Source organism: Canis lupus, chromosome 20 (genome assembly GCF_003254725.2).
Source record: "Canis lupus dingo isolate Sandy chromosome 20, ASM325472v2, whole genome shotgun sequence".
NCBI classification, from domain to species: domain Eukaryota; kingdom Metazoa; phylum Chordata; class Mammalia; order Carnivora; family Canidae; genus Canis; species Canis lupus.
Window position 1 is genome coordinate 27,897,919 of NC_064262.1, and position 14,132 is coordinate 27,912,050.

At 40.5% G+C, this 14,132-nt stretch overlaps 1 protein-coding gene across 2 annotated transcripts in view; it reads right to left on the bottom strand.

The window, feature by feature from the left end:
- SYNPR (synaptoporin) overlaps positions 1 to 14,132 on the bottom strand; it is a 290,191-nt gene that overhangs the window by 99,384 nt on the left and 176,675 nt on the right. For both annotated transcript variants that reach the window (XM_025456452.3, XM_035703529.2), the window contains one exon: positions 7,306 to 7,430. In XM_025456452.3, coding sequence (XP_025312237.1) covers positions 7,306 to 7,430 — 125 coding nt within the window. The remainder of the gene's footprint in view (positions 1 to 7,305; positions 7,431 to 14,132) is intronic.

The following is a 14,132-nucleotide window of genomic DNA, read 5'->3' on the forward strand; positions in this document are numbered from 1 at the left end:
GGATATACATAGAGATGTGAGTGGGATGTTTCCTTCTGACAGTCCTAGCTATTAGTATAGCCGATTTCCTTTGTTCTTTTCTAGGCAATTTGGTCTCCGTCTCTGTCCTTCTAATTCTAGGAAGGAAAACAGATAAAAGAAAGAACTAGAACTTATTTTTATAACTTTGAAGAAAGCAATGTTTGCATCCTTCTGAGGTGTTGAGCTTCTCTCAGGTAATGAGGTTCTGTTCACCACACTCCCTCATGCCTCCTCTGCAAAATTACACACAGTGAGACCAAGAACTACATAAAAGGCTCACTCAGCATACACTAATTTAATCTCTGCCACTTGTCAACTCCCTCTGGGAGCTCCACAGAAACAAAAGCCTTGATTACATAACCTACAATCATTCTCAGTAAGTGCCCCAATCCTGGTCTTCCAAAGCCTGTACGGATTTTACCTAAATAGGACAAATATCAGTGCAAACCCTCTGAGGTTGAAAGAGACTTATATAAAGTAATTTCATTGAATCTTCTTATTTCCTTCTGCTTTCTCTGAAGCAGCAGTGGTGGGGGCACCATCAGTGCTCCTATCCAAGTTCAAGTACAACTGTTGCCCTAAAAAGATTTCCATCTTCATAGAATTAGGGGTCTAATTCTCTCTTAAGAAAGCTTCAATTCAGTCTTCTCATTTTATAGATAAGGAAACAAGTTCAAATTGGAGCTGTGTGCTGGTCATTGCCTGTTTGTTCTCAGTTCCCTGCTCCTTCCATGTTCTTTTCTGCATTTCCAGGGCTTGATTTCCTTATCAACTGGCTTCGCATTAGGTTCAGCCAATGGGAAGCTCTGGTGGGAGACCAGAGGGTGTCAGCAAGGGAGAAGCCGACTATCTCTCCCCCCTCTCTCTTGCGGCTTTGGGCAGCATCTCTAGCAGTGGCTGCATCTCTTTCTTGGTTCCTGCTCCTTTCATAGTCCCAGCTTTGGCCACGCAGACCCCATCTTCTACTCTAATAAGACCCTCTTCCCTTTATGCTTCTTGCCTGGGGGTCAATAATTTTTTTTTTTTTTTTTTTAGAGATAGAGAGTAAATACTTTAGGTTTTATAGTTTTACCAATAGGCAAAACTGAGGCTATTTTGTAGCTACTTTTATAATATTTAAAATGTAATCATTAAAAAATATAACCCCCTCAAATATATATACCATTCTCAGCTCATGCACCATGTGAAAAAGGCAGTGAGGTGGCTGGATTTGGCTCAAGAGCCTTACTTTGCCATCTCCTGCTCTACCTTAGGGGCAGTGGTGGTATCCCACAGTTGCTAACCTCTGGATTCCCTCTTGGTCCCCTTTCCTCATCATTGAAGCCCTACCTACCCAGTTCCCTTCTTCAGGATGCAAAATGTTAGAACATCCTTTGCATCCTCTTCTTTGGGGATGAGCTCTATTTTCCTGGCTGGACCTTGACTGATATCAGCAATGACTTGTTTACAACCAGATTTCATAAAGCGGAATTATTGTCTACTTCATAAATTTCTTATGGCTTTCGGAGATGTGGGTGCAAAGCTGTCTCAATGGAATTCTGTAAGTTTCCATTTAAGTTAGGTCAGCTGGCTGCCTATGTGTGTGTTGTTGACTGCACTGGTTGACAACCTCATGCAGTGTTGAAAAATTCTTGGCACCAAAAGGTGCCTATGATAAACTGAAGTTGGTCCCCATGCTGACCAAATAATACTCAGCCTTACTCACAAAAATGATGGAGAAAGCTGGTAAAAGATGACAAACAGGGTTAGGTTGTAGATGAAAATTCCCATAGGAGATGAGCCATGGATGACCATGCGAACAGTGCTATATGCCACACAGCACCCTCTCCACTGCCTCTGTCCCTGTCCAAGCCACTGCCTCCCCTTCCCCTGGATGGCTGCAGTGGTTTCCTAACTGGCCTCCCTGACTTCGCCATTGCCTCATGCCCCCCCAGACTATTTTATAGCCACAAGCAAGATCTTTCAAAAACATAAAGTTGCATGGTTCTGCTGTTCAAAACCTCCGAAAACTTCCCATCTCACCCCATATAAAATCCAAATTCCTCATATTATTTCACAAGATCCTATGTGATCCAGCTTCTGTCTGCTTCTTCAAGTTCATCTCCTACCTCTCTCCTTCCCTCCACCTCATTCCAACCCAAGAAGGTTGGTCTCCTTATTGATCTACTGATTATGGTTTTCTTCTTTTTCTCTATGCCTTACTGGTACTGCCAGGGATCACCTGCCCAGACAATTACAAATCCTTGTCTCAAGGGGTGCTTCTGTGAGAACCCAAACTAAGGAATCCTTTTAAGTCCCCAACACCACCAATGTTTTGGGGGAAGTGTTTTAACATCAGTACTCCCATCTACACAGGTCAGGAGGGGAATTGTGGGTTGAGGGTAGAGTAATTCGTCATTCACTAATTTTTTCACTTAACTCATTCCAAGCCAGTAGCCACTGTACCACATTTTCTGTGATCTCTGCAGACACTCCCTACAAATGACGATTCTTGTCTTCACTGCAGAAATCTCCAAATATGACTGTCCTTATTCTTGGTCTATAGCTATACTCTGGTGCTAGTTCCTTGCATTACATTCTATTAATCAAGGGTGCTTGGGTGGCTCAGTCAGTTAAGCAGTTGACTCCCTTTTTTTTTTAAAAAATTTTAAAGCAGCTGACTCCTGATTTCAGTTCAGGTCATGATCTTAGGGTCCTGGGATTGAGCCCTATATCAGAGGTCCATGCTCAGCAGAAAATCTGCTTGAGGATTTTCTCTCTCTCTTTCCTTCTGCCCCTCCCGCCTGCTTGCACATGCTCTCTCTAATAAATAAATAAATCTTTAAAAAAAAACCTATTAATCGTATCTACAACAAGGACACTACAATTCCATGAACTCTTCATGTGTGTCAAACTCTGTGTTACATAAATAACTTGTACGACTTAACTGAAAGGTCACAATCATACTAAGAGGCAAGTACTACCTTCTTACAATAAGGAAACCTAGGTCCAGGGAGATTATAACTTGCCCATCTGCTAGGTGTCAGAGCTTGGATTTGAAGCCAGAGTTTTGGCAAAAGATATACCATTAACCTTTTGGCTACACCACCCTCAAATCTCTCCAGCTCTCCCTGCCCCGTAGAACCACTCAGTCTCATCACACGCAAAATCTATTTTAATGCACAACATTATGATGAGATACTGTAGTTATAAAACTTCTGAAACGTTAGCCAAAAAAGAGTGAAACCCTTCGGTAATGAGAAACAATAAACAAATGCTTAAATGTAATTGCAAATGCAGCATTTCCTGAACACAGGAATAAAACACTGCAGCCCTTAACATTTTTATTTTCCCCAAATTGGCCCTTACGGTAAAACAGTTTATCACCACTGCTCTAGGGTATGGATCTTGAGAAAAAAAATACTCTCCCCCCCAACGAGCTAGCATTACTAGGTAATGACCCAAATGCCACAGATTTCTTGGCATCAACCTGCACCTGTCCCCATGTTCCAAACAGGAGTGGTAGGATCAGAGCAAGTGTCTATGATTATAAAGGGGGAGAACAGGTTGTATGTGGTCAGTACCCAGCTGAGCACCCTAGTTTGTCTTTCCCTCAATACAGAAGACCCCTCTTCAAATTCTATTTCAAGAATCCTGAGAATTAGGCTCAGAATCTCATTCCCCTACCCCACTCAGGCCACAACCCCAGGAGGACTGTGCTAGTGCCACCAAGCACTAGCACTTGTCTCAGCTCTTCATCACTTGATTCTTCTTGGTTTCCTCAGTCATTCCTCATGTCCTTCCTTTGTTATAAGCACAGACATCCCCCATAGGTTAGCCCTGTGCTCCTGTTCTTCCATCTCTCTCAGGACCTCTCTTCTTCCAGGACTTCCTTTTCTTTGCATGAAGACAACTCTTTTGAACTCTGTTCAGGCTGTGCCTCTTCTTCTTACATGAGTTTAGCACAAAAATTCCTGATAGAAGACACCTCAAACTCTGCATAATCAAATCCAAATCTATATTCTCTACTTCAAAATGGTTTTCCTTATTATTCTTTTTATCATCTGTAACTCCTTTTCCCTATTCAATCCCCTAGAAATTACAGATCTTCTAAAATCTTGTCAAAAACTGCCTTACCACTTTTGTCACTTTTCCTTATCATATTTTTTTGCTCTCTCTCACCATGCGTCCAACAGTCTAAACATTGTTTTCTTTAGCTTTTATTCAAATTAGTAGAATATATGAAATCCAAAAGTTTAGAATGAATTTTCTATGTGTTGTTGAACCAATTTCTCCCCACTCAATCAGAGGAATGGTAACTTGCTTCACTGGGCCGGTGTACTGATCACATGATATACATGAATGAGGCTAACACAATGGTTGTTACATAGCAGGCTTGCAATAGGTATTTGCATATTTATTCATTCATCACTAGGGCCCATTAGAGCTAGCCTTCTCCATGAAAATCTTTGCTCCCATAGCCCCCAAACTCCTTAATCTTTGTCCTCCATTTGATATGTATCAAGTATCCATGCAGAGTTAGTTGGCACTCTTTAAGAACACTTTCTCTGGAAATTAAATTCCTTACAATAAAAAACTCTACTTCACACATCTGTGTATAAAGGGCTAAAAATTTTGAATCCAGAACCCTCCAAATTATCAAGCAAGTTTTTTTTTAACCAAATGAGCACATATAGTAGGTAAGAAAATGGTTAAATATTACTTGCTCATTTTAATCACGAGTCAAAAGGAAGGTAGAGGACAAATGTTTTATGCCCATAGTAAAAGAATATATTGTTGAATGTAAATCCCTTCTGATATGAGTCAAAAATATGTACATCTGGTGGTATAAAGGAGCTACACACTTTGGCATATGTATCAGAAGCAGCACACGAATATTTTGTAAATTATCTAACATTTTCTAAATTGACTTTATCCCACACCTGATAATCTGATAAGGAAGTTAAGTAAGTTTCCTTTGCTCTGTCATTTACAGACTTGGTATTAGAGTTTATTGTCTTCCTTGTATTTGCAATAAACTGAATAGTTAGAAACTGGTGAATGCTCTTTTATTTCTAAGATTATGATAAAATCATTGGCATTGGCTTGTAAAGTTTCAGGAGAAAATAACCTTTTTCACGATTTATGTCATCAGCCTCTTGCTAACCCAACTTCTTTTGAAACAAATGGCATAAAAATAATCTGTATAAATTCTAGATGTTGTCACTTACTATTGACAGCTTCCTCAAGAAGATAATGGTACAACATTTTAAAGCATCCAAATGTATGAATGGAATTGCAACTCTAGTAAAAAAACACTCTAGTTTTTGGAATGGTATGGGTATCTTTTAGATGGACACTAATGGGGCAAAAGTGTAAGACATTCTGTGGGATGAGTGGGCTAAACTGAATTCCTGATAGTAGACTCTAAATGTTGTACAGATGTGGTAATCAGAAAGCCAAAAGCTTTCTTGTTTTCTTCTAGAACTGGTTTTTACAGTACTTATAGGAGGCCCAGGGTTCTAAGGAGATACTAGAGGTGCTGTAGCAGGAGGAGAGTGGGTAGAGGATGTGTGTGGCAGGGAGAAGGTGAAGGAAGACAAGTTCTGTGCTTCCAGTCTCTTTCCTCACCTGCTTCAACTTTCTCAGGGACTCCTGTCTGTTTTATATACAGAGCTTCTAAGCAAGGTAGTGTTTGGAAGACAAGTTTCTGCTACTGAAAAAATAATGGTTGATATCTTTGTTTCAGAACCCAAGTAAAAATATTCCAAATAAGTGGGTCACTGTACTCATAGATGGCAATAAATATTTTTATCCAATTTCTTTGCCTTTTATTGGCTGACAATATGTCTTGGGAAGAAAATTAAGCCCAATACTGGAAACTGTTTGCTTGAAGTGTCTTTTCAAATTGTACACATAACCAATGATGGCATGAAATTAAATATCACCCTGCTCTCCACCAACAAAAACAAAACAAAACAAAACAAAACAAAACGCAAAACAAAAAAACAGGCACTGTTTTCTTGTCTAACCAGGTCTCTTGATTATTCTTTTCCAGTATGAGAGACAGAGAGACCTGTTTAGTGACCTGTTACTCTTCAAATCTTAATGGACAGACTTTCAAGTCATCTGTTGCTACCACATCTTTTGGTAGGAAATCATTGTAGAAGCAATGCACACCTTACAATTTCATGAATAATGTTATTAAGCATTCTACCCCTGGTACCCAGCCATTGACATTTCTTAACTCCTCTGCTAGATCCCAGCCATTGGTAGTTCTTATCTCCTATCCTCGATCCCACATATTGATCAGTGAGTGTGCATTGGCTTGGCCATTCTCCATTAAAGCTAAGGAGTTCATCCAGAACTTCAGAAGTGGCAAGCACCCTTCACCAATCCCTCTAGCTTCATTTCTAGTCATGAAGGTAGCTTTTTTTTTTAAACCAAATTACCAGGTTATGTTTACTATTTCTGACCTTTGCACTCTATTTTTATTTTAGAGAGTATCTACTTGAGCAGAGGCATTTGCAACTTTTACTAATTCTACTCCTAAAAATCATTCAGTATATTGGTATAAATGCCACTTCCCATGATTCTTTGTCTATGAGCTGAGGTACTTTTGTTTTAGACTAGGGAAAGTTCACTAAATCAATATAATAAGGATGTGTTCCATGATATACAGATCCTCTGAGATGCTTAGTGAGGAAAGGTGTCTGCGGTCAAACATATTTGGGAAACATTGTGTTTCTCTTGGTGATTCAAAATGTGCATTAGAAAGGCAGAGTGCTAAGAAGTATTTCTTAAACTTATTTGACTATATAATTTTTAAATTATTCCCCACATCTCCTCTCCCTCCTCCTTTTCTACATTAAACATTAAATATCTAGGACTCCATGGGAGAGATTTTGGCAAACGCTGTACTTTCCTATTTAAGAAAAGTTTTCAATTTCTACTTTTCTCTGTAATTCCAGAGCCAGCACCATGTCTGGCACAAGGTGATTACTCAATAAATGTTAAACTGAAGTGAATAAAAGAGTAGATTAATGAGATGCCAAACATTATGCTGGAAGTTGTTTTAAAAAATAATACCAGCTAGGGACGTCTGGGTAGCTCACTAGGTTAAGCATTAGACTCTTGATTTTGGTTCAGGTGGTGATCTCAGGGCCACGAAATGGAGCCCAACACTGGGCTCCATGTTGGATGTGGAACCTGCTTAAGATTATCTCTCTCCCATTCTCCCTCCCGCTCCTTTAAAATAAGAAAGAAAAAAATGCCTCTCTGTGAGCATGAGCAGCTATTCCCTACCTGAATGGGTAGGCAAATGCTATGTCAATGCTGAGGTTACTTTCCGTCTTGTTGACACAGTCCACACTCAGCCGCAGGCCTCCAGAATAGCCACCGCATGTTGCAAATGCAAAGATTGCAAAAAGCTGTAGAAAAAAGAAACAAGAAAGAAGGTAGTCATTAGAATCATGCTAATCTAATGAAATATATCAATAGGAGTTTAGCATCTGAATTGAGAGAGGTTATGGTTCTTCTGAAATGTGATATCATATTGGGTTCAGGCTGGGAGATGAAAGCCAGGAGGATGATACGGACTGTTGAGGTGGTATCTGAAAAAAAAGCCTGGTAATCTGGGATAACTCTGAGGAAAACTGAACACAAGGACAAAATATCTATGTTTGATTGTGTAAAGAGCTGTCATACCTCAGAAGGTGGATATGACCTCATATCGAAAGATCTGGAAAGTTACACAACACACTAAGGGATTAATGATGGATGCCTCCAGGTGGGAAGAATTTGAGGTGTCTCCTTGCGTTTTTCTTTTGGTTTATCTGTTTTTTCTGCAATAAACATGTTTTATCTTTTTGGAGTAATATAGTTTTTTTTTCTTAAAAAGGCATAGAATTTAAGAGCTAAAGGGCTGAAAGAGAATATATGAGTATCTAAAAGGCACTACTTCAAAGCATGAGATTTCAGTATATGTCAGCCTCAAAGCCTCCCTGGTTGTTACATCTCTATATCAGTTGCTCTTTGTCAATTATTATAAGATTCAACTAGTTACAAGTTAATTCATAATCTATTCCAGTATAGAACATGGATCTGCGGAAATTGGGTACTGAAAATTAGGAATGGGAAATCAGGGAAGTCTTAAAAAAGGAAGATACATCTGGGAGACCAAGGATGGCCTAAAATGGGAAGCAAATGCTAAACTGTCTGCTAAACTTAGTCAGTTTGGCGAAATTCAAAGTATTTCCTGCTCATTTCCAAGGAAAGTCAATATAGTGCACTTTAACATTAACCCATGCTGTAATAATCCTCTTTATTTTATTTTCATTTTGGAATTCAGCTTCTTGAGGTAGTTTGGGGTCCCATTAGTAACACTAACTCACTTTGCACAGCAAAGCAGAATTATTGTATAAGGGTTAAATGTATGGGTTCCAGAATGTGACCTTAGGAAGTTTCCTTAATTTTTCCCATGTCTTGGTTTCCTTATCAGTAAAACAGCACTCATAATAATTCCTCTGGATTATTTTGTTATTCATAACACAAAGCAGACAGTTGCTGTGGACAAGAAAGCTGCGGGAACTGGCAATGTCATCAAGTCTATTGGTGAAATGAGTGTTATCCATAACACCCGCCACCTCAGTCTTCCTTGGTAGTGCAAAAGTCTCAGAGCTGTTGGTCTCAATTGGCCATCTGACTTCAATAGGAAAAACAGACTGATTAATGACAAAAATAAGTATTTTAAAAATGGAAACAACTTAACCAAAAGATATAGTAGATGTAGTAACTGTGTTTATGTGTGTAAAGCATTTGAACTGATCCTGGCAGAGGGTAAGTACTCAATAAATGTTATTACTCTAAAGAGATGTGGATGGCTCCTTCGTAAGATATTCCAGGCCATAAAATAGGAAATTCAGACTTACTGTTTAGCTAAATTGACATGACCATCAGCCCCAGTGAACCAGCATCCAAACACTCCAGAAAAACCGATCTGTTTTGCTTCACTTTTCTTCCTAGTTTGCTTCATTGATAGCATTTGAGGAGGCGTTCAGAAGCTACTCCAATCCACTCCACAATCTGGGGCTGATGCACATGGAACACCAAGGCTGAAGGGAACCTGATTTTTATCCCGGTGGCGTGCATCTGCTCACTTCTGCACGACCAAATGCTCTCTTTCTGTCAGCTCTTAGTATTGGTAGGAATAGGAGGAAATGAGTTTAATTGTTCAACACTTAAATCTAAGTTGCATTCTATAATACTGGATGTTTCGGCCTTTGTGTCATGTCAAAATACTGCCTTCAGTAAGATTTCTTCCAGAAGGAAGAGTGGAGTAAGGGAGCCCAGAACTCTGTGGTATGGCTATGGAGACAGGCTGTATCCTGTCCATGCTTTCTCATCTGTAAGACAGGAATGTCCTCTGTATCTTCTTGAATCACCGAGAGGATTAAGTGAGATGGAATACATATTTATGGGCAGCCCCTCTCAATTCATGCAGAGATTTATGTTGTAGTTGCACATGTGCACTTCTATGGGCAAGAATCATAAGCGTGTAATTAGCACTTGTACATGTCAAGGTTAGGAGAACTGTCCATTCTTGCCATTATTAAGTGTCTACTATGGGCCAGGTATTGGGCCCAGCACTTAACATATGTGATGTTATTTTCTCTTAACAGTGATGATGATGTGTGTGTGTGTGTGTGTGAAGCTTAGCATTCCCATATTAAAGATGTAGAAGAATAGCAGAAAGGCTCTAAGCAGTTGCATTTTAAAAAATTCCTTAAAACATTAAAATGTAGCTAGTTGGAGTTGAAGGGACATAACGATAAATCCTGCTAATTTCAGTGCTTAATAGCTTTAAGGGAAACTAACTCTTAGCTTTTCATCTTACATTAAAGTGCTTTATATACAGTAAGGATTATTAATACTACCATGTAATGAACTTAAGATGGAATGATAATTATTATTTCTTTAACTATTCAAAACGTTAGATGCATAGAAGGAAGGTGTCAAACTATTAAAACCACACACACTGCTACTTTTTCTTTTAACCTCTACTGAGCTCTGAAAATATAAGACATTGTACTTAAGTTAAAAATGATACCTATGGGCTTTCTGGTTAACTTTCTCCCTTCCTCAGTCCTTACTGATTAAAGAGAAATCATACTGTGTGACCGATAACAAATTCACATGGGTTTGGTGAGGATTAAACAGATAATGTCTGTACAACACTGGGAGAGTCAGATCCTGCTGAGTGAATAACATATTACAGGCATGGCTGATTCCATATTTGGGAGAGTGAAATCAACTCCTTCAGACTCTATCAGCCGGGAGCCTAGCTCTGTAATTAGAATACATCAAGACAAAGTAGGAAAAGGGGACCAGAAGCTCTTCGGGGGGTCAAAACTGAAGAGGAACGTAGAGTAGGAGGAAACTTGGAAAATGCTCTCACGGATTCCCCTCCCAGAAGTCTGCCCACCCACTCTCCCTAGGTGGTTGGGCAGAGTGACTGTGGAGCCAAGCAAAACCCGAGTTTGAGTCCAATTCCTAGCTGTCAAGCACTGAGCAAGTTATTTAACTTCTCCAAACCTAAGTTCCTATATCTCCTAAATCAGGACTAATTCACTGGTTCATTCAGCAGATGTTTAATGTTTTGCACTTACTTGGTGCCAGCTGGGAAGGAACAGAAAGATAAAAGAGTAAACACAAAGACAAAGAAGGTCCCTGCTCACTATGGAGCTCAATGCTGGATGGGGGAGACAGAGTCAGAAAGAACATACACACGAAACAATTACAAATTGTTATGTGTTTTGGGGAGGAAGCTCTTCTACACAGGAAGTTACACCTGAGGAAAGTCACATGTAAGCTTAGACCTTGAGGATGAAGGAAAGGAAGCCATGGGGAGTAGAGGGAAGTGCTCTGGGCAGAGGGAACAGCTCAAGTGAAACCCCAAGGGAGGAAAAGTTTGCCAGTGGAAGGTCAGTGTGGCAATTAGATAATGAAAGAGTCTGAGAATAATAGTATTTACCTCATATGATTTTGTGTGCTTTAGCTTGGAGAACATATGTAAAGCATCAGGCTCACAGCCCTCAACAAACATTAAAGTGTCTCCTCCTTCTCCTTCTTCCTTTGCTACCATCACTAGTACTACTATACTATTGAAAAAACGGAGAAGTCCAGAAGAAAATTCACTTGCTCCCACTGAGTTAGAGCAGAGTTGGCACTAGAATCCTGGGATCTGGATTCCCTGAGTCAGCATTCTTCTAATTAGCTCTACAATAGCAGGAAAACAATTTCTAGCCAGCTAGGTGGGAGTTAGATATCAAACATTCCAGTCTTCTTTGACCAAAAAAAATGCACCATCGTGCTTTAGTGGCCTGTGGTTCTCCATGCTTCTCCTGAGTGTCTTAGAGGCACATACAGGCAGCTCACTAGCCAAGCAGAATAGATGCTTTGTGCTCTTTGTCCTCTCTCCTTCCTTCCTTCCTTCCTTCCTTCCTTCCTTCCTTCCTTCCTTCCTCCCTTCCTTCTTATCACCCTTGATGGGGTGGAGGATTTTAGAAGGGAGGTTCTTGGAAGGCACTGTGAAAAGACAGAAATTTCCATAGCTTGACAATCATTTCTCTGAGAGGCTGTTAAAATTAGCAAGAGGAAGAAGGTTGGTGCATCTTGTAGATGCTTGGCTCTGCAAGGCCAATGTTGGGAGGGAACTGTGTTATATGGCCAAGAAAGAATGAGAACTCGAGGTAGTTCTATAAGTCTGAAGAGAGAAAAGAGCCTGAAGGAACTGGGTATGTGGGGGTATTTGGAAGAGATGAGAGAGGGACTAGAGAGAAAGACCTCCATCTGAGGCTGACTCAGCAAGTACTATAAGCAACTGTCTGAGAGATGTGAAGATATGGAGTCTGTGTGTGCATATGTATGCTTGTGTCATTTTTTCCAAACCCTGGGCTCTGCCCATATATCCTCAGCTAGCATTGCACTCTTTCTGGTAATGCAATCTATTTACTCACCTTTGTAGATACTGGGGTCATAACGCTGGGGCAAAAGTCCATTTAACCCAACCAAGTGAAATTATAAAACCTCTGTGTGGCTATCTTTCCTCAAGTTTCCAGTTTTCAAACAGAGCAGACACCTCATCCTCTAGGACATTTTAAGATAATCAATATCATAACCACTGGCCCCATCATTCACTTCCCTTGAATTCAAGAGACTGAAAATAATCTCCTGTGATGAACTCTCATTTCACTACTGTCTTGGATGATCTACAGTTCTGTTCCTAACAACAAAAAATTATTCTCTAAATGGACAAAATTAACCAGCAGAGATTTCCTTTGCATGCAGACTGTTTAGAAATACATTCAGGTAAAAGAGACAGAAGCATTGTCTTGCATTTTCTGGCTTAATAAGCATCTATAAACCAAAATCAGCAATAGCAGAAACACTTTTGCACACTTAATGATACCAAAGGTTTTTCCCTGGAAAGAGGGCAAGCAGCTCCCTCCTCAGAACTAAGTGAACCACACAAGGAATATCAATGAAAGATGCTATTAATCCTTCTGGTTAATTTGCAAGGCATAGTTGAAAGCAATAGGTTAGAGGAGGACAAGAAATCAGAAGAAATCAGGGTGATTAATAGCTCTCACAGAAACCTGTGGTCTTCAGGAAAGTTAGGGAGGGGACATTTTCCGTGGCCTGATATACAACCTCGGGATACCTTTGAAGAAATAAGTGAGAGTAAGGAGACTAGAATAAAAGGGATTGGAAAATTGAAACCAAGTACCAATACTCATGTTGCCACTGAGCTGTGTGTGCTGACAATCAGATCTCCACAGGATAAAGCATGGATTTCTAGCATTTGATTTGTCAATTTCCATGGTGTGAATATTCCCACTATGGCCAATCCCAAGCTATCCTCCCAATACCTGTAAACTTGATCGGAAGGAGAGCTGTACCATCAGCTGTGCTCTAGCACAGCACTGCTCCCAAGGGACCTTCCTTGATTCTCCCTAGGAGCAAGGGTGTTATTTCATTGACTTACTCTTCTTATTTCTTATTTTCTGTTATTCATATTACTCACCTTGGGCTTACTGCGTTGACTTACTCCTCTTTCATCAGGTACAACTATTCATTCTTTCATTTATTTATCCACCCAATCACTTATTTTTTAAAAGATTTTATTTATTTATTCATGAGAGAGAGAGAGAGAGAGAGAGAGAGAGGCACAGACACAGGCAGAGGGAGAAGCAGGCTCCATGCAGGGAGCCCGATGTGGGACTCGATCCCGGGTCTTCAGGATCACACCTTGGGCTGAAGGCGGCGCTAAACTGCTGAGCCACCTGAGCTGCCCCCCAATCACTTATTCACTTAGTTATTGTAGCAGAAGCTGTTGATGCCCTGCCTATATCCCAGTAGCTGGCCCTAGAGGCCACCTGCAGCTTCAGGAAGCTAGTCAGGTATATCTACACACCAAAGGCTTCCCCCTCCAAAACTGAGAGCCTCTCTGCTGAGGGCTTTCTCAGGCAGCGGGAATGTGCTCAGCCTGTGACTGGAGCATGGTGGAAGTCCTCTGGAGTGACTTCTCTGCTGGCTTTCAACCAATTTGGGATGGAAATTAGTGGACAAAACCCCAGTGTTCTTGCCACTCTGAGGTGCATTCAGTACAGTTTTTCAGAGACTTCCTTTTGAGATTGAGCCCCTGTTGCCTACAGCAACACCTCTCTGCTCATTAATACCTGTAGTGGGTGTTCCTCCTTTCCCTGTCTCAACTCCTTACTCATCATTGTGCCTCTTCATATCACCCCTCAAGTAAACTTCCTGAGTCAAAGTTCTTGTCTCAGGATCTATTTTGGGGGAATACAACTGAGTTATTAAATCCTGACCAAGGGCCTAATGCTATTCAGGCACTGAACTGTGCCCAAGGATTACATTAATAAAACGAATTGTACCTCTTGACACACCTTGTCTCTTGCCTCTCAGCTTCCAGTTTTTCACACTCTCATCTCCCCAGCCCTCTCTAAATAAGCTGAGTTCCTTTGTAATAGGAGGTGTTCTTTGACATTATCCAGAGTAGGCTTCCTGACCTCAGCCCACCCCAGTTCTGGCCCCATTACTCTCTGCCTTTGTTT